Source organism: Bos indicus, chromosome 13 (genome assembly GCF_029378745.1).
Source record: "Bos indicus isolate NIAB-ARS_2022 breed Sahiwal x Tharparkar chromosome 13, NIAB-ARS_B.indTharparkar_mat_pri_1.0, whole genome shotgun sequence".
NCBI lineage: Eukaryota > Metazoa > Chordata > Mammalia > Artiodactyla > Bovidae > Bos > Bos indicus.
The window spans coordinates 20,911,682-20,932,452 of record NC_091772.1 but is presented as its reverse complement, the minus strand read 5'-3'; the positions used below and the strand labels follow the sequence as shown (position 1 = coordinate 20,932,452).

At 35.9% G+C, this 20,771-nt stretch overlaps 1 protein-coding gene across 1 annotated transcript in view; it reads right to left on the bottom strand.

Annotated features, from left to right (window-relative positions):
- MALRD1 (MAM and LDL receptor class A domain containing 1) overlaps positions 1 to 20,771 on the bottom strand; it is a 553,710-nt gene that overhangs the window by 328,152 nt on the left and 204,787 nt on the right. The window contains exon 24 of the mRNA XM_019971898.2: positions 19,502 to 19,715. Coding sequence (XP_019827457.2) covers positions 19,502 to 19,715 — 214 coding nt within the window. The remainder of the gene's footprint in view (positions 1 to 19,501; positions 19,716 to 20,771) is intronic.

Here is a 20,771-nt window from a genome sequence, read left to right as displayed (position 1 = left end):
GTAAATTCACATGCTGTAGCATAAAACCAATGAGTGATTAATTGGACAATAAAAAATGTACTGCTTAGAATTACTTGTCAACAGTAATTCTTTATTTAAGTCCTACTTGAATATTACAAAGTGAAAGCGAAAATCTGTAAGATTGTAATTACATGTAAGCTGATATTCAAAACTAAAAATACTTGAGAAGAAGGTAAGTTGCAACATTTCAAGGTATATTTATACAAAGATTTTTCTCTTAAAGACAGCACATTTGAACAACTGCTCAATAAATAAAATTTAATAAATTAAAATTTTAATAAATAAAAATTTATAAAATTTAATAAATAAAATTTAGATGATTTTATCAAAATGAGAGTAGGAATGATTCTGCTGCCAAAACTCTCAGGAAAGAGGAAGGCAGGTCGATATCCTGGCAGAAGTCACTGAAATTCCTGGATGAACAATCTATTTTATTACACGGGACTCTTTAAGAACTACCAAGGCATCAAAACTGTGTTTTTTCAGGGAATTCCCTGACAGTCCAGTGGTTAGGGCTCAGCACTTTCATTGCTGGGGCCAGAGTTCAATCATGGTCAGGGAATAAGCTCCCACAAGCCACACAGCACAGTCAAAAAAACACATCTTTAAAAGAAAAAACTTTTTTATTTATGGAGGTATTCTTACTGTTAACACAGGTCAGATAAAAGTTTTAGTTCAGAATACTAAAGTTCTCCCAGGTATTCTCTCAAAGGACTGGGAAGTAAATCTCACTAAAATAATAATGAACCCCAACTCATTATCTTGTTTATAATATGAATTCTTGTCTTGGTTAAGAATATAAATGAAGTAACTAATTCAGTTGCCCTTACATTAGAAATTTAGCAACCCATGAGGACCAGACTTCCACATGGACCAGCATCTAAAAAGGCTACTTGTATAAGAAATGATGTGCATTGCTAAAAGATTTGTTTTTCTGGAAAAAAAAATACAAATAAAATGCTGCTGCATGAATCTCTATAATGTAAATCATATTTCTGCTTTTGATATTTACTATAGGTTTGAAGATATGTTTCCTTGGAAAGTTTAATTCTAAAATGTCGGTGGAGAAAACACAAGGAGGCCTAAAAGCTGTTTGAATTTCACATCACTACGGTTAGGAGGAGCAACTTATGCTTTCATTTTTTACTATTTCCCATCAGTGCCAGGTGAGACAAGCAACAAATAGTCTTCTGTGCAGATGCCAATTCCTGGCATTTCATGGAGCAATTAATGCCAGTGCCAGACAGGTGTGCCCTCAGGAGGAAAATGATCACCTTTGTCTACAGCTGTGTCATCCATCAAACCAGTTTTTCCCTTTCAAAATGCTATTATTTTTCCATGGGTCAATATCCTTATACATATAAAATATCAGTTTCATTTAAAATGTGCATAGTTTTGAAAGAACATGCCTTGTAAGATCTTACCATCAAATCTCTAAAATTAAAATAGCATTATATTCATTTGTCCCTTTCATATACATTTTAATTATTTATTTTGAATTGAAGTATAGTTGCTGTACAATATATTACAGGTGTACAATATAGTGATTCAAAAATTTCACAGGTTATACTCCATTTATAGTTATTATAAAATATTAGCTATTTTCCATGTGTTGCATAATATATCCTTGGAGCTTATATTATACCTAGTAGTTTGTACTTCTTAATCCCTCACCCACATATTACCTATATTACCTCTCCCCTCCTGCCTCCTCTCCCCACTGGTAACAACGAGGTTGTTCTTTGTATCTTTGAGTCTGCTTCTTTTTTGTATTATTCACTAATTTGTTGTATTTTTTAGAATTCACATGTAAGTTATATCATGGAGATTTGTCTTTCTCTGACTTATTTCATTTAGCATAATGCCCACCAAGTCCATCCATATTGTTGGAAATGGCAAAATCTCATTCTTTTTATGGCTGAGGAGTATTACAATGTATGTATGTGTATACACACACACACACACACACACATCTTCTTCACCCATTCATCTGTTGATGGAGACTTAGGTTGCTTCCATATCTTGGCAATTGTAAATAATACTGCTATGAATATTAGGGTGCATGTATTCTTTTGAATTAGTGTTTATTGAGCACATTCTATCAAAAAGCACATTTAAGAAAATGGGAAACAGCCTGGAAGCAGGGCTCCATTGTATTAATCAGAACATAACATAACATACATAACAGAACATAATCATAACATCAGGGCCTGAGCATTTTCTTTATGCATATTATTACACTTAATTCCCATGTCTCTGTATAATAGTTATTATGCTTATTTTGGTCAAAGAGAAAGCTAGAGTTCAGAGTTAAAGTACTTTGCTTAGTACTATCCACTAAGTAGCAGAACTATGAGTTTAAGAATGATATGACACAACCCCTGGACCAATATTCCCCATTATAATGAGGTACACAGTGGCTGGGGGTAGAAGCTTCAAAAAAAAAAGCAAAAAACAAATAATGCAGGGTAAGAAAATATATGTGTCTATAAGGAAATGCTCTAGGAGATTTCTTCTTTAGGGTAGGGAGCTACATGAAGATGGCAATCATCCAGTTTGGCTTGATTCTTCTTGAGGTGGCAAGACATCGTTCATCATTTCTTTAACTCTGTTCATCTGAATTATGAATGTCCAACAGACATCAATTTGCTGTGCAAAGGAAGTATGTTCTTCACAGTTGCCAAGAGACAGAATATGATCAATCTTATAAATTATATCTTTCACTGAGAGATTTCAAAATACACTAGCATATTAAAAGCTCCATGAATTCCCACAATATAGAAACTCTCTTTATATAATGAAGTCTATTCCCAACTTACTTAACAGGGCTTGGTGGCAAGGAACCTTTTTACTTGTTTATTTAGAACTATGAACAACTTTAGAATACTACACTGCTGATAATGAACACAGCAAGGTTCACAAATCCTAATTAAAAACAAACCAGCTAGAAAAATGGTACAGATGAACCTATTTACAAAGCAGAAATAGAGATACAGATGTAGAGAACAAAAATATGGACACCAAGGAGGGGAAAGAGGGGGTCGGATGAGTTGGGATTGACATATATACACTACTATATATAAAATAGGTAACTAATGAGAACCTACTGCATAGCACAGGAAACTCTATTCAATGCTCTATGGTGACCTAAATGAGAAGGAAATCCGACAAAGGGGATATATGTATATATACAGTTGATTTGCTTTGCTGATGACACTACCCTTTTGGCAGAAAGCAAAGAACTAAAGAGGAGAGTGAAGAAGTTAGCTTAAAGCTCAACATTCAGAAAACTAAGATCATGGCATCCAGTCCCATCACTTCATGCCAAATAGATGGGGAAACAATGGAAGAAGTGACAGACTTCATTTTTTTGGACTCCAAAATAACTGCAGATGGTTATTGCAACCATGAAATTAAAAGACACTTGCTCCTTGGAGGAACTGTGACCAACCGAGACAGCATATTAAAAAGCAGAGACATTACTTTGCCAACAAAGGTCCATCTAGTCAAAGATATGGTTTTTCTAGTAGTCATGTATGGATGTCAGAGTCGGACTATAAAGAAAGCTGAGCGCGGAAGAAGTAATGCTTTTGAACTGTGGTGCTGGAGAAGACTCTTGCAAGTCCCTTGGACTGCAAGGAGATCCAACCAGTCCATCCTAAAGGAAATCAGTCCTGGGTGTTCACTGGAAGGACTGATGCTGAAGCTGAAACTCCAATACTTTGGCCACCTGATGCGAAGAACTGACTCACTGGAAAAGACCCTGATGCTGGGAAGGATTGAAGGCAGAAGAAGGGGATGACAGAGGATGAGATGGTTGGATGGCATCACCGACTTGATGGACATGAGTCTGAGTAAACTCTGGGAGTTGGTGATGGACAGGGAAGTCTGGCATGCTGCAGTCCATAGTCACAAAGAGTTGGACAGGACTGAGCAACTGAACCGAACTGATAAAGCAACTATACTGTAACAATTTTTTTTTTCAAAACTAGCAAAAAGCAAACTTAAAGAAGTTAGTTTCCACCAGTTCTGAGTGGGGTACTTTCCTTGAGGAATTGTATTTGTTTCTTAGGGCTTCTGTAACAAAGTACAACAAAGGGGGTGGTTTTAGACAACAGAAATTGACTCTCTCTCAGTTGCTCAGGTTAAAGATCTGAAATCAAGGTGTCAGTGGCACCATGCCCTCCATATTGGCTCTAGGGGCGTATCCTTTCTTATGTCTTCGTAAGTATACAGGTAATTATCGGCAATCTGAGCATGCCTTGTCCTGTCCACACCACTCCACTCACATGGCATCCACCCTGTGTGTTATCGCATCATCTTCCCTCTGGGGGTCTCTGTTCCTATTTCTCTCTTCTTACAGGGACACCAATCACAGGGTTTGAGCCCACCTAATCCAGTATGACTTCATTTTACTTATTTTTTTAATATAAATTTATTTATTTTAATTGGAGACTAATTACTTCACAATACTGTATTGGTTTTGCCATACATCTACATGAATCCACCACGGGTGTACACGTGTTCCCCATCCTGAACCCCCCTCCCACCTCCCTCCCCAACCATCCCTCTGGGTCATCCCAGTGCACCAGCCCCGAGCATACTGTATCATGCATCGAACCTGGACTGGCGATTCATTTCACATATGATATTATACATGTTTCAATGCCATTCTCCCAAATCATCCCACCCTCGCCCTCTCCCACAGAGTCCAAAAGACTGTTCTATACATCTGTGTCTCTTTTGCTGTCTCGCATACAGGGTTGTCGTTACCATCTTTCTAAACTCCATATATATGCGTAAGACCAGAAACTATAAAACTCCTAGAGGAGAACATAGGCAAAACACTCTCTGACATAAATCACAGTAGGATCCTCTATGACTCACCTCCCAGAATATTGGAAATAAAAGCAAAAATAAACAAATGGGACCTAATTAAAATTAAAAGCTTCTACACAACAAAGGAAACTATAAGCAAGGTGAAAAGACAGCCTTCAGAATGGGAGAAAATAATAGCAAATGAAGCAACTGACAAACAACTAATCTCAAAAATATACAAGCAACTCCTGCAGCTCAATTCCAGAAAAATAAACGATCCAATCAAAAAATGGGCCAAAGAACTAAACAGACATTTCTCCAAAGAAGACATACAGATGGCTAACAAACACATGAAAAGATGCTCAACATCACTCATTATCAGAGAAATGCAAATCAAAACCACAATGAGGTACCATTTCACGCCAGTCAGAATGGCTGCGATCCAAAAGTCTACAAACAATAAATGCTGGAGAGGGTGTGGAGAAAAGGGAACCCTCTTACACTGTTTGTGGGAATACAAACTAGTACAGCCACTATGGAGAAGATTGTGGAGATTCCTTAAAAAACTGGAAATAAAACTGCCATATGACCCAGCAATCCCACTGCTGGGCATACACACTGAGGAAACCAGAAATGAAAGAGACACGTGTACCCCAAAGTTCATCGCAGCACTGTTTATAGTAGCCAGCGCATGGCAGCAACCTAGATGTCCATAAGCAGGTGAATGGATAAGAAAGCTGTGGTACATATACACAATGGAGTATTACTCAGCCATTAAAAAGAATACATTTGAATCAGTTCTAATGAGGTGGATGAAACTGGAGCCGATTATACAGAGTGAAGTAAGCGAGAAAGAAAAACACCAATACAGTATGACTTCATTTTAATTCACTACATCTGCACAGACTCTGTTTCAACATTCACAGGTTCTAGTTGGAATTTAAAGGGAAACACTATACAACTTAATACTGAAATGTTTACAGGTTTTAAAGCATATCACCATATCACTGGAAAATAATCACAAATTGCTAAGACAGAAGATGTTAAAAGTTCTCCTCACACACACATACAAAATGAGTAACTATGTATGGGATTGGATATTAACCAGCCTTAATCTGGTGATCATTTTGCAATATATACTTTTGGTCACCTGAAAAATATTATATGCTAATTATAAAGTCAATACAAAGAAAATATAATTTGACGTTTCTGTATTTCAATTTATGTCCTACCATATTAAGCAGATTCACAAAGAGTACAAAAAATAATATCATCAGTAATGGATATTCTTGACATGATCTTGATTTTACTGGGAATATTTCCATTGTTTCCTTCTTTAATTTGATAGACCATTTTTAACTTGTTAAAGTAACACCATTCTGTATATATTATAAGAAATGGTTGTTAAATTTCAGAGAATATTTTCAGCACCTATCAGTTTACTGTGACAGTTTTTAGTGACTTGGTTACATTCATAGTCTGTTACATTAAAACATTTTTAAAATGTAAGATTCTCATCTCAGAGTATATGATTGTTACAGTACTGAATTTCGTTTGCTGGTGTTTTAAGTTTTGCACATTTATATTCACAAAGAGGTTTAACTTTAATTTTCTTTTCTAATTTCTGGAGTCTTCATTATCAGTAATATATTAGCTTCATAAAATAAATTCTATCATTTCATATGGTTGGAATAGTTTCTTTGGGCATTATCAATTCATTAAAAACTGATAGAACTCAGCAGTAACTATCCCAGGAGACAAAATTGGAGGACGTTTGTTGATAACTTTATTTGATAGTTAATGGTCTATTCAGGTTTTCTGCTTCATTAGTTTGATTTTGGTCATTTTTCTGTGAAAAAACTAACCATTTCACTGACATTTTCAAACTAGCACAGTTATTAGTTTCCATATACTTATTAATTTTCCTTAAGCAAACCTACATTTGTATGTGTTTTTCCTTTTTTAAAATTAAAAAATTGCTGTTTTGTCTACTTTTAAAAATTACATATTCTTGAGTTTATCACTTGAATTGGTTTTGTTTCCAAGTTAGTATTTCTTTCTCTTGATTGTCTTAATATGATGTTATTCTTTGCAATATTTTATTTTGAAATAATTTCAAGCTTATAGAAAAGTTATAAGAATTGTATAAGTATTTTCTGTCTACTCTTTAACTTAACTCTTATATATCTGCATTACCCCATTTGTTCTATCTATATATGCATGCTGCTGCTGCTGCTGCTGCTGCTAAGTCGCTTCAGTCGTGTCTGACTCTGTGCGACCCCATAGACGGCAGTCCACCAGGCTCCCCCGTCCCTGGGATTCTCCAGGCAAGAACATTTGAGTGGGTTGCCATTTCCTTCTCCAATGCATGAAACTGAAAAGTGAAAGTGAAGTCGCTCAGTCGTGTCTGACTTGTAGCGACCCCATGAACTGCCTACCAGGCTTCTCCATCCATGGGATTTTCCAGGCAAGAGTACTGGAGTGGGTTGCCATTGTCTTCTCCGATACATGCATATGCATATCTATATAAGAATTTTCAAAAAAATTTGAAAGTAACTTAGAGATATAGCATCACTTTATCAATATTTTCATGTGTCTTTCTTGTAAACAAAGATGTTTTCTTACATAACCACAGAAAAATCACAAAACCAGAAAATGTGACATTAATACTAATATCTAATACACAGTTCATATTTCAATTTGTCAATTATTCTGCCTAAGTCCTTTATAGTTATCTTTCTCCTTGGTTCAAAATCTAATCCAAGTTAGATCACACATTGTATTAGTTGTGTGAATTTTATTTTCTTATCTATGAGTTTTTCATCCTTTCTCTTTCTTTGCCTGGATATGTTCCATGAGGCCAGGCCAGTTATTTTAGCAAGTACTTGAATTTGGGTTTGTCTGAGGAATCCTGGTGATTAGATTCAGATTATGCATTTTAGCAGAAATACATATGAAGTTTCATTCAGCCATGAAATTAAAAGATGCCTGCTCATTGGAAGGAAAGCTATGACAAATCTAGACAGCATATTAAAAATCAAATACACCACTTTGCTGACAAAGGTCTGAGTAGTCAAAGCTATGGTTTTCCCAGTAGTCATGTATGGATGTGAGAGTTGGACCATAAAAAAGGCTGAGCACCGAAAAACTGATGCTTTCATGTTGTGGTGTTAGAGAAGACTCTTGAGAGGCCCTTGGGCTGCAAGGAGATCAAACCAGTCAATCCTACAGGAAATCAATACTGAATATTCATTGGAAGGACTGATGCTTAAGCACCAATACTTTGGCCATGTGATGTGAAGAGCCGACTCATTGGAAAAGCCCCTGATGCTGGGAAAGATTGAAGGCAAAGGGTGTAGAGGAGGGCAGAGGATGAGATGGTCAGATAGCATCACCTAGTCAATGCACATGAATGTAGCAAACTTGGGAAATAGTGGAGAACAGAGAAGCCTTGTGTGCTACATTCCATGCGGTGGCAAAGAATCAGATACTAAGCGACTGAACAACAAGTGTGAAGGATACATAATCTATTAATCTATATGATCAATACATACAATATTAACTGTATAAATTAACTGAACTTTATATACCATCAATGAATAGGTAAAAATAAAACTTTAAAATATAATTTTATTTGCAATCCTTTAAAAGTGAAACACTTAGGTACAAATCTTATAAAATATTTTTAGGACTTACAAGCTAAAAACCACAAAACATGGGTGAAAGAAATCTAAGTCTTAATAACGGAGAGACAAACAGCTCATGGATTGGAACACTCATCCTATTAAAAGTCTTATTTCTCCAAACTGATATATGTGTTTAATAAAATTCTTATCAAAATTATTTCACTTTTGATAGCTATATAGATGATTTTTTTAAAAATGCAAAAGCCTGGGCAAAGAAACTGGAATAACTGACGCTATTTAGTTGAAAAAGAAAAATAACATAGAAGGACTTGCTCCACCTAATTTCAGGATTTATGATAAAGTTTTAGTTCCTAAGACCATGTGGCATTGATGAAGGAGCAGACATATGGATAAATGGAGCAGAATACAGAACCCAAAAATAGCTTCACACAAGTACAACCAACTAATATTTGACAAATATGCAAATGCAGTTACAGGCAGGGAGGTCAGTTTTGTTAATGAAGCAACTGGATAACTATTTACAAAAAATTAAAAATGTGCCCTAAACCTCCCATCTTCTATAAAAACTAACAAAATGGAGCATACATTTAAATGTACAATATAATACTATACTTTTAAAAGAAAAAAAAAAAAATCTGGAATCTAAAACTCAGTGAATTATTTTTACCATATCAAAAGCATGATCCCAAAAGTGAAAGATCAATAAATTGGACTTCATCAAAACAAAATTCCTTACTCTTTAGTGCCACACTGTGTAATGTGCCACTCATATCAGCCAAAGGACTTATATCTGTAACATATGAAGAACTCTGAAAACTCAGCAGTTTGAAAAAAATCTGCTTAGAAAATGGGCGAAAAAGACATGAAGAAACACTTCACCAAAGACAACAGAAAGATGACAGAGAAACATGTGAGAAGATGTTTAACACTACAAGCTACTAGGGAAAATGCAAATATCCTGATGAGACAACCCATACCAATAGGAAGAGCAAAAAATAAAAGTAAAATAGTTACAATACCAAATGCTCACAACAATGTAGACCGACCGGATCTCTCCCACATTGCTGGTGGTTACGTAAAACGGCACAGCTGCTCCGGAAAACGGTACCGTGTGGGGCTATGTACATTCCACACAGTGGAACGTGAGGCAGCAATAAAAAGGAACACACAAACACAAGCAACCTGGATGGCTCTCAAGGGGATTCTGCTGAATGAAATAAAAAAACAGTCTCCAAAGGTCACATGGTATATTTACACATTTGCATAACTTTCTCAAAATGACAAACTATGCGGCAGAGAACAAAGCAGTGGTTGCCCAGGATCGGAATGGAAGGAGTACATACAACTGTAAAGGAGGAGCTCAGGGGAGAATTTTGAGGAGATGGAAAAATTTAATTGCATGGATGATTACAGGAATTTCCACAAATAATAAAAAGCCAGAGAACTATACTTACCTATTAAACCAATGTCAGTTTCCTAGTCTTGATGCTATATGTTACATAAACTCTAACCACTGAGGGAAACTGCATGAAGGCTAACAGAATTTCTCTATAATACCTACGTAACTTTTCCTATTAATTCATTAGTATTTCAAAGTTTAAATTTCAAAAAGTTAATGACATGTGTCAATCATTATTGAGCTGTATCAATAAGAAATTGTGATACAATATCCTTTCTATTGCCTTATTTTGTTAAAATAAAGGTAATAAATTCTACAAATACTTTTCAAACTGTTTCACAGACACAAAACAATTGTTCTACAAACAGCATATTTGGTTTCCATACTAAAAAAATTGGAGGCATAAGATATTTGGAAAAATTCTGTTTATAGTATCAGCTTTTTGAAAATTCACACTGCAGGATCCAGAGAAACCCCTCACATAGAAGTTTGTCTTCTCTGAAATGCAGCACTTGGATGCAATCTCGAAAATGACAGAATGATCTCTGTTCATTTCCAGGGCAAACCATTCAACATCACAGTAATCCAAATCTATGCCCCAACCAGTAACACTGAAGAAGCTGATGTAGAATGGTTCTATGAAGACCTACAAGACCTTTTAGAACTAACACCCAAAAAAGATGTCCTTTCATTATAGGGGACTGGAATGCAAGAGTAGGAAGTCAAGAAACACCTGGGGTAACAGGCAAATTTGGACTTGGAATACAGAATGAAACAGGGCAAAGGCTAACAGAGTTTTGCCAAGAGAATGCATTGGTTATAGCAAACACCCTCTTTCAACAACACAAGAGAAGACTCTATACATGGACATCACCAGATGGTCAACACTGAAATCAGATTGATTATATTCTTTTCAGCCAAAGATGGAGAAGCTCTATACAGTCAGCAAAAACAAGACCAGGAGCTGACTGTGGCTCAGACATAAACTCCTTTTTGCCAAATTCAGACTTAAATTGAAGAAAGTAGGGAAAACCACTAGAGCATTCAGGTATGACCTAAATCAAATCCCTTATGATTATACAGAAAAAGTGAGAAATAGATTTAAGGGACTAGATCTATAGATAGAGTGCCTGATGAACTATGGACGGAGGTTCGTGACATTGTACAGGAGACAGGGATCAAGACCATCCCCATGGAAAAGAAATGCAAAAAAGCAAAATGGCTGTCTGGGGAGGCCTTACAAATAGCTGTGAAAAGAAGAGAAGTGAAAAGCAAAGGAGAAAAGGAAAGATATAAGCATCTGAATGCAGAGTTCCAAAGAATAACAAGGAGAGATAAGAAAGCCTTCCTCAGCAATCAATGCAAAGAAATAGAGGAAAACAGAATGGGAAAGACTAGAGATCTCTTCAAGAAAATTAGAGATACCAAGGGAACATTTCATGCAAAGTTGGGCTTGACAAAGGACAGAAATGGTATGGACCTAACAGAAGCAGAAGATATTAAGAAGAGGTGGCAAGAATACACAGAAGAACTGTACAAAAAAGATCTTCATGATCCAGATAATCACGATGGTGTGATCACTCACCTAGAGGCAGACATCCTGGAATGTGAAGTCAAGTGGGCCTTAGAAAGCATCACTATGAACAAAGCTAGTGGAGGTGATGGAATTCCAGTTGAGCTATTTCTAATCCTGAAAGATGATGCTGTGAAAGTGCTGCACTCAATATGCCAGCAAATCTGGAAAACTCAGCAGTGGCCATAGGACTGGAAAAGGTCAGTTTTCATTCCAATCTCAAAGAAAGGCAATGCCAAAGAATGCTCAAACTATCACACAATTGCACTCATCTCACATGCTAGTAAAGCAATGCTCAAAATTCTCCAAGCCAGGCTTCAGCAATACATGATCCGTGAACTTCCAGATGTTCAAGCTGGTTTTAGAAAAGGCAGAGGAACCAGAGATCAAATTGCTAACATCTGCTGGATCATCAAAAAAGCAAGAGAATTCCAGAAAACCATCTATTTCTGCTTTATTGACTATGCCAAAGCCTTTGACTGTGTGGATCACAATCAACTGTGGAAAATTTTGAAAGAGATGGGAATACCAGACCACCTGACCTGCCTCTTGAGAAACCTATATGCAGGTCAGGAAGCAACAGTTAGAACTGGACATGGAACAACAGACTGGTTCCAAATAGGAAAAAGAGTACGTCAAGGCTGTATATTGTCACCCTGCTTATTTAACTTATATGCAGAGTACATCATGAGAAACGCTGGGCTGGAAGAAGCACAAGCTGGAATCAAGATTGCTGGGAGAAATATCAATCACCTCAGATATGCAGATGACACCACCCTTATGGCAGAAAGTGAAGAGGAACTAAAAAGCCTCTTGATGAAAGTGAAAGTGGAGAGGGAAAAAGTTGGCTTAAAGCTCAACATTCAGAAAACGAAGATCATGGCATCTGGTCCCATTACTTCATGAGAAATAGATGGGGAAACAGTGGAAACAGTGTCAGACTTTATTTTTCTGGGCTCCAAAATCACTGCAGATGGTGACTGCAGCCATGAAATTAAAAGACGTTTACTCCTTGGAAGGAACGTTATGACCAACCTAGATCACATATTGAAAAGCAGAGACATTACTTTGCCAACAAAGGTCTGTATAGTCAAGGCTATGGTTTTTCCCAGTGGTCATGTCTGGATGTGAGAGTTGGACTGTGAAGAAAGCTGATCGCCAAAGAATTGATGCTTTTGAGCTGTGGTGTTGGAGAAGACTCTTGAGAGTCCCTTGGACTGCAAGGAGATCCAACCAGTCCATTCTAAAGGATATCAGTCCTGGGTATTCTTTGGAAGGAATGATGCTAAAGCTGAAACTCCAGTACTTTGGCCACTTCAATCGAAGAGTTGACTTATTGGAAAAGACTCTGATGCTGGGAGGGATTGGGAGCAGGAGGAGAAGGGGACGACAGAGGATGAGATGGCTGGATGGCATCACCAACTCAATGGACATGAGTTTGGGTGAACTCTGGGAGTTGTTGATGGACTGGGAGCCCTGGTGTGCTGCAGTTTATGGGGTTGCAAAGAGTCGGACATGACTGAGTGACTGAATTGATGACTACCTGATTTCATAATTGGAAAATATTATTCTAATGCATGTCACTTACAAAACTGTTGGTGTGAGTGGGGATCAGTGTCAGTAATTTTGGAAAGACAATGAAAGCTTCCTGAGCTCCAGTCACTTGACTACAGCCTGCAAATAATGAACTCCTGAAGCTTAAGATAGCTGATCCTTCACAGAAGGTCTGGTTTATTAGCATTATGATACCAGACCTACTTTCTAACATAATCTCCCAAAGAAAGCAAAAGCTATTCATCGTGCATGATGAATAAAGTCTCTGAAAATATACCAGTTGTTTTCAAGGTGATGTAAAGTTTATGAAAGTTCATGTTGGGAGTATATATTTATATTTATTATATATAAATATATAATTTATATATTTATATATTCTCTCCCACTTTTATCCATTCAAAAATGCTTTGTACTTACTCTAATGCCCATTCACACTGTGAATGTTTAGGCAACTATTTCTCTAGCTAGACAAGAAGCTCAACAATTCTTCATGTAGCATCTTATTTTTCTTTGTTTTCACTCCAGGTCACTTATATTAATGTTAGAGATGCCCAGTGTTTACCAAATAAATAAATTAAAAGGAAATGCCCAGTATGCAAGGCTAGGTCAGTGGTTTTCAGTGCCCATGACGGTGGACACTGCTGCACTCTCATAAAGGCAGTCTACGCCTTTAAATTCACTTTGGGCGCAACTGAGCACAAATTCTGAAATGCTCAAAAGTTTTAGGTGAAGCACTGGATATTGATGGACACGTAACATTCATAATATAACCTTGTGTGTATGTGTGAATCATTCAGTCATGACTGACTCTCTGTGACCCCATGGACTGTAGCTCACCAGGCATCTCTGTCCATGGAATTCTCCAGGCAAGAATACTGGAATGTGTCGCTATTCCTTTCTCCAGGGCTTCTTCCCAACCCAGGGTTTGAACCCAGGTCTCCTACATTGCAGGCAGATTCTTTATCATCTAGCCACCAAGGAAGCCCTAATATAACCTTACAGTGAGTAAAACATTAGATATATATATAGATATAGATATATAGATATAGATATAGATATCATAGCATCAAACAGTAGCCCCTTCTCCCTCCAACATTCATCAGTTTACTTAAAAAGAGAAAGAATTCTGCTATAACAAATGAGAAAGGACATTCAGGACATAAATGAGTCAACTCAAATGAAGGATAACCCTTTAGGGGAATTACAGTTATACATTCACAGAAACCAAAGGAAATTGTTAGTGATGTGGCAATGATACAGAAAGGGCTGTGTTTTGGTTATTGCTGGCTTTTAAAATATTCTTTAATTAAAAAGAAATCATTCAAATACAACAAATATCACTCGGCTCAAACCCACTGTTTTTTCATTCTTTATTTAAATGTCAGTTTCTCAGTGAGAACTTCTCTGATGGCCCTGTTTAAAACTGTAACCATCACTACAAGCATTTTCTTTCTCCTTTTTCCCCATTTTACTTTTTTGCCAGAGCACTTATCCTTATTTTACTGTGTTATTTTACTTACTCTGTTTGTCTGTGACCACCTACACTACCACCATCCATAATGGAAGCTTCATGAGAGCAGGAAGTTTGTCTGTACTGTTCATAGCATTAATCCAAATAGCTAGAAGAAACCCTCACACATGATAGATACTCGATAAATATTTCTGAATAAATACACAAATGTTTATTCTTTAAAATTTCTTCAAATCATCAATAAATTATATCAGGCAATTAAATATATGTACAGCCGTTAAATCTTGACTAGAGTATGAATGAATCAATTAAATTCATTAAAATATACAGAATCACTTTCAATATTTAAAACATTAATTATTGCCCATATACAAATCCTAATATATCTGTGCTGCTAAGTCGCTTCAGTCGTGTCTGACTCTGTGCGACCCCATAGATGGCAGCCCACCAGGCTCCCCCGCCCCTGGGATTCTCCAGGCAAGAACACTGGAGTGGGTTGCCATTTCCTTCTCCAATGCGTGAAAGTGAAAAGTGAAAGGGAAGTCGCTCAGTCGTGTCCGACTCTTCACGACCCCATCGACTGCAGCCCACCAGGCTCCTCCGTCCATGGGATTTTCCAGGCAAGAGTACTGGAGTGGGTTGCCATTGATATATTTGTATATGTCAATAAAAAATAAAATCATAGCTCTCTCCTCACCAGAAAACTTTTTCAAATGTTTGTCTGTTTAAATGAGTCTTTCTCGAATTTTAGTGTGTATATATACATACATATTTGTTAAAATGCAGTTTATAATCTATAAGTCTGTGGTGGAGCCTGAATTCTAATAAAAATGCTATTTGTGGACCAAAATTTGAGTAACTGAGTTTAGGGAAATTTTCAGCAGTGTTAAATATTTTATATATATATATATATATATATATATACACACACACATATATACTGCACATAAATGTAATATTAAAAATATTTTTAAAAACATTGCATCCAATAATAAAAAATGTGTTTAAAAATATTGGTAATGAATTTAGTAAGGCTACTATTAACTAACTGAGTATAAGAGTTTGATTTACTGTTTATCACCAAGTGTCTAACAGTTGGTATTCTTTCACCAAGAGGGAACCCTAATGTAACTATGGACTGTGGTGATAATGACAACTCCAGTGTAACAAATCAACCCTCTGGTAGGCAACATGTTAGTCAAAGGGAGGCTGTGCATGTATGGGAGTTAGTTTTGCTGTGAAAATACAAGTCCTTTAAAAATAAATTCTATTGAAAATTTTAAAAGACAGCCTACAGAATGAGAAAAAATATTTGCAAATCATATATTCAATAATGGCTTAATATCCAGAATATACACTCAACAATGAAAAAGTACACAATCCTATAAAGAAAAGCACAAAGGACTTCAATAGACATTTATCCAAAGAAGACATGCAAATAGCCATTAAACACAAGAAAAGATGATTAAGACTGTTAGTAATTAGGGAAGGACAAATCAAAACCACAATAAGAGTCTGCTTCATACACTTAAGGATGGCGATAACTTTAAAAAGGGGGGGAAGGGGAATAAGTATCAGTTAAGCCCCTGATCACCTTTGGGTCATAAGATAAACACTAGGGCTGTAACACCAACATGATGACTATAGCTAGCACTGTTGTATGGTATATTTGAAAAAAAGAGATTAGATCCTCAGAGTTCTCATTACAAGGAAAAAAGGTTTTCTTCCCCTTTTTATTTTCTGTACCTATACTAAGCTCCCTAATATTGCAATTTTCTCTCCATTTTTTATCTCCTTTAATTTACCCTATAGTTTCTCATACAAAGTATATCGTTTTCCACCTTCTGCCACACTCTGTAATATACAGACACACGTTCTGTGTGACTTTTGTCTTCTCTACTTCTCTTGCTCATTCTTGATGGAGTCTTGGAAATGTTATCAGTCTTTCTAAATTCTCTCTATCTGACATTTGTGTTCTATTCCATTAATTTGCATTGCAAGCTAATTTCTAATGTAAGAATTTAAGTACATAAAATTTTCACTAAGCACTTTCTTATCTAAATACGACAGGTTTTTTATTACATTATTGTTGTTATTTATTTCAAACATATTCTAGCTTTTACTGTAATTTTTTGGGGGGAGCCATGGGTTATTAAACATGTCTTTCTTCTAAGTAACAAGGATTTTTCTTGTTTTTGCCTTAGAACTGAATTCCAGACTAATTAAAGGATCAATCCATGTCACTTTAATCCACTTAAAATTACTGATATTTAGTGTTTAATAATTTTGTATGTACTTGAAATAGATGTCTGCAGTTGAGAAATACAGATTATTAATACAAGTGCCCATTAAGTTCAGATTATTAAATAATTATGCTGGTCAAATATCCTGTATCTTTGCTAATCACAGTTCAGAATTAAATTATTTTGAGTTTCCCTGAGATACTCTTGGTTGCGTACCAACAATAAATATGCTAATTGGAATATATAGGAAAACAAAAACATGACAGTTTTCTAAGGAGCCTCTACACCAATGGGAAAAAAATGTTTAAGATTTCAGATTTCTCAGATACACAAATCACTTTCTTTTTGACTATTTCCTGTATTTTCTAATATTTTATATCATAAAATAAAAAGTTATATTTCAACTTTCAGCCAAATTTTGCTTTCTGAGCCTATACTGCTCTACAGAAAATTAAAGCCACAGATACTTTGATGTATAAAGGATTATTTTATTTTCCTCTGTCGGAAATAGTCTATGTCTTTAAAAAATAGCTCATTTTTTTTCTATATCTAGGTGGTATATTTATACCAAATGATATTCTAGAAGTTTTATTAGAGTTGTGATACTTGTTCAGCCTTTACTTAGCATCTCAAAAAGTAAATAAAGAAAAGAAACAAAAGAAGCACAAACAAGTTCCAAAGATCATGAAACTTCAGGCTAAATTCTTGGTTGGTTGTCAGCCAAACTTCTGAAATCAGTTGCTATGGTGATTGTTTTAAAGCTTGTCTTCCTATTCCTCTGGGACCAATTAAAGCATCGAAGTTTACAGTATATGGAGGCTTAGCACTCATTCTTCATATGGTTCTAGCCACTTATAATTAAAACATTTAAAACCATCAATATAGGAATGCAATTGAAGTTGTTAAATACATAATAAAATAAGCAGTGCTATATAAAAATAAATCAAGTTCATATAATAAGATCCAATATTGAAATGTGGGATTTTTTTTTTTAAGGTTTGCTGTAACTTGGTTATTTTTTCTAAGGAGCTAAAAAATATTCTTCTTATGTAATATCAGGAACTAATTCACCTTTCTACTCCAGTATTACTGATATCATGGCCCATTCAAATCATAGAGAGACTGGGAAATTGGCTCACCAAAAAGCACCTTCTGATACAACTTTTCCTCCAAAGGCTTACAATGATTTTTGTCTTTAGTTTACCATACAAAAGAGCTACCAAGACAACAAATTTCAATGCATTTCTCTGACCCTCTCAGTATATCAGTATCCCCTTCCAAACACAGATAGAAGATACTTAGAAATATTTATAACATTATTATCTAAACACAAAGAGTAAAATTCAGCCAGAAATAAAATGTTACTGTAAACACTGAAAAAATGCATTAAATCATATCTTGGGAAAGATATAAATTGGCAACATTGCAAATAAAATTCAAGAGCATAATATCTGTTCTATTTGACTGATAACCTAACAAATTTGTGAGATACTCATATGAAAATGACAATGAAGAAAACGGAAAAGCATTCGATGCAGAAAATGACTAAATATGCAGCAAAAATATTCATAAGATACAGATAAATATTAGTTAAGAATGTAAGATTAGCCACACAGTTTTGCTTGGTTTGTATATTAGTAACAATGGATATTATAAGACATAATCCACAATTGAAGCAACAGTTATTGGATAGAAACAAGATTTCTACATCTATAAGATCTTTGGTTTTCCTAAGATGCAGCTGTACATAGAGGTGGTATGGTATTATAGCTTTGGCAAAGCAGTGAATCATAAACCAAAGTATCTGGAAACTTGGATCAACTCTGCCAGTGCCAATTTTATGAAATTTGACCTAATCTCAGCCATTCTTGTCAGCAGCTTTATCCATGGAAATCACTAATAATTAATATCTTTCCCCCCCCACCCCACGGGTTTCTGTGACGATCAATTGGAGATTAATAGATAAAAGGGCTTTAAATGTTGAAAGTTGTATATAAACATGAGCTCTTATTATACTGAAGTTGTTCTTGTGATTCCAGATTTGGTTTCAAGAGGCAAAAAATAAAAAAGATCAAACTGAAACACACTAGCCCTGAAATTATTACTAGTAATAGTGGAATAATTTGTCTTAGTGGAATAATTAACCTTCATTTTGACAATTTCACGGACTTCCCTGGATGAGCACATATGGCCCATTTAACTAAGGATGGTTTAATAGGTGCTGTTTATTACAAGTTATAACAATACTACACAGCTTATAACAATATTACACAGCTGATATATATTTCCCTTAGGAGATAATTTTATACATTATCTGGATATTGATTTTGTTTTAATCCACTTCTCCCAGATCATAATTGACTCAAGGGAATGACAATTCCCTGAAATACATCAAAGCATCAAGGCTTGTCAACCCGCACAAGTTGGCTTTGATGGATGTTTGGCTTGTCTTCTCCTCCAAAATTTATTTTATGTAGAAAATACATGTTTCAATTCAGTTTGTCTTTGAAGACATCTATTTTCCAGTTAACCTCCAATTCTTCACACACAAACACAAAGTCGCTGATTAGTTTCAAATGACATGTTTTTAAATGACTTAAGTAAATTAAGTATTGCATTTAGAATCATTAAAATGTATTTGAATGGTTAAACTACCTTACTTGCCTAGGCTTCTCCAATTATATACACTCTGTATTTTTCATCAATGAACCCATCGCAGGGAGGGAAGCGGTAGAGATACAGATGACAGGAAGGAAACAGAACATGTGCACTCACCACAGATGAAAGGAGTCTCATCTGAATTATCAGCACAGTCATTCACAAAATCACATAGCTTGTCCTTGGCAATGCAGTGCTTGTTAGCGCACGTGAATTCTTGAGCAGTACATGTTCTGTCTGCGCTTAGAAGTGGGGAACAATCTTGAAAGGAAATATCATCCACTGCTACATCTCCTATGTAACTGATACCACGTTTTGCCCTGAAGACAATCTTTAAAAGAAAAAAATAAAACCACTGAAAAAAACATCAGTAGACTCATTCATCAAGAATTTAAAACTTGGGAGACTGGGATAAACGTACATAGACTATCGATGCTGTTGTTTCGTTGCTAAGTCATGTCGACTGTTTTGCTACCCCGTGGACTGTAGCCCTCCAGGCTTCTCTGTCCATGGGAGTTCTCAGGCAGGAATACTGGAATGGGTAGCCTTTTCCTTCTCCAGGTGATCTTCCCAACCCAGGGGTCAAACCCACGTCTCCTGCACTGGCAGGCAGAGTTTTTACCACTGAGCCACCTCAGCTTGGACACACTTTTGATACTATGTATAAAATAGATAACTAATGTGAATCTACCGTATAGCACAGGGAATTCTACTCAACACTCTGTGATGACCTAAACGGGAAGAAAATCCGAAACTGAGGGAATATATATATATATATATATATATATATATATAGCTGATTCACTTTGTTTTATGGTAGAAACTAACACAACGTTGTAACGCAATGCACTCCAATAAAAATTGTTTAAAAATTTAAAAATAGAATTCAAAACCTGGGACAAACAGTAAATACAGTACAGAACATAGGGCTTGAATCTGATAAAAATGACCCTGCAATCCGTATGACGAAACTGACCCAGGAAGTTGGAGGGACACTGAAGATCTGTAGCAGACTCAACACATAACGTGTGAGCAGCAACCCTAGTGCCTCTTGTCTAGATTTTTGAAGATGGGGCCTGAGAAACTGGCAGGAGCCACCTATCACTGCTGCCTCTGCAAACCTCAGGGCCAAAACAAGACCTGGGCGCTTGAGAGCCTCAACAAACATAGAAGTAGGAGGCCCACCAGGTGACAGAATGTACCTAGAGACAGAAGATACAAGCATCCTTTCTTTTTTTTAAATTTTATCCACTTCTTACCATTTTTCTGATCTATTCAACTAGTGTTTATCAAAAACATACCAAACCTCAAAACTATGAATTTTTAAAAAATTGGCCACCTCTTTGGACTTGACGTAATTGTGATTTGTCTTTGATTAAAAGATGTG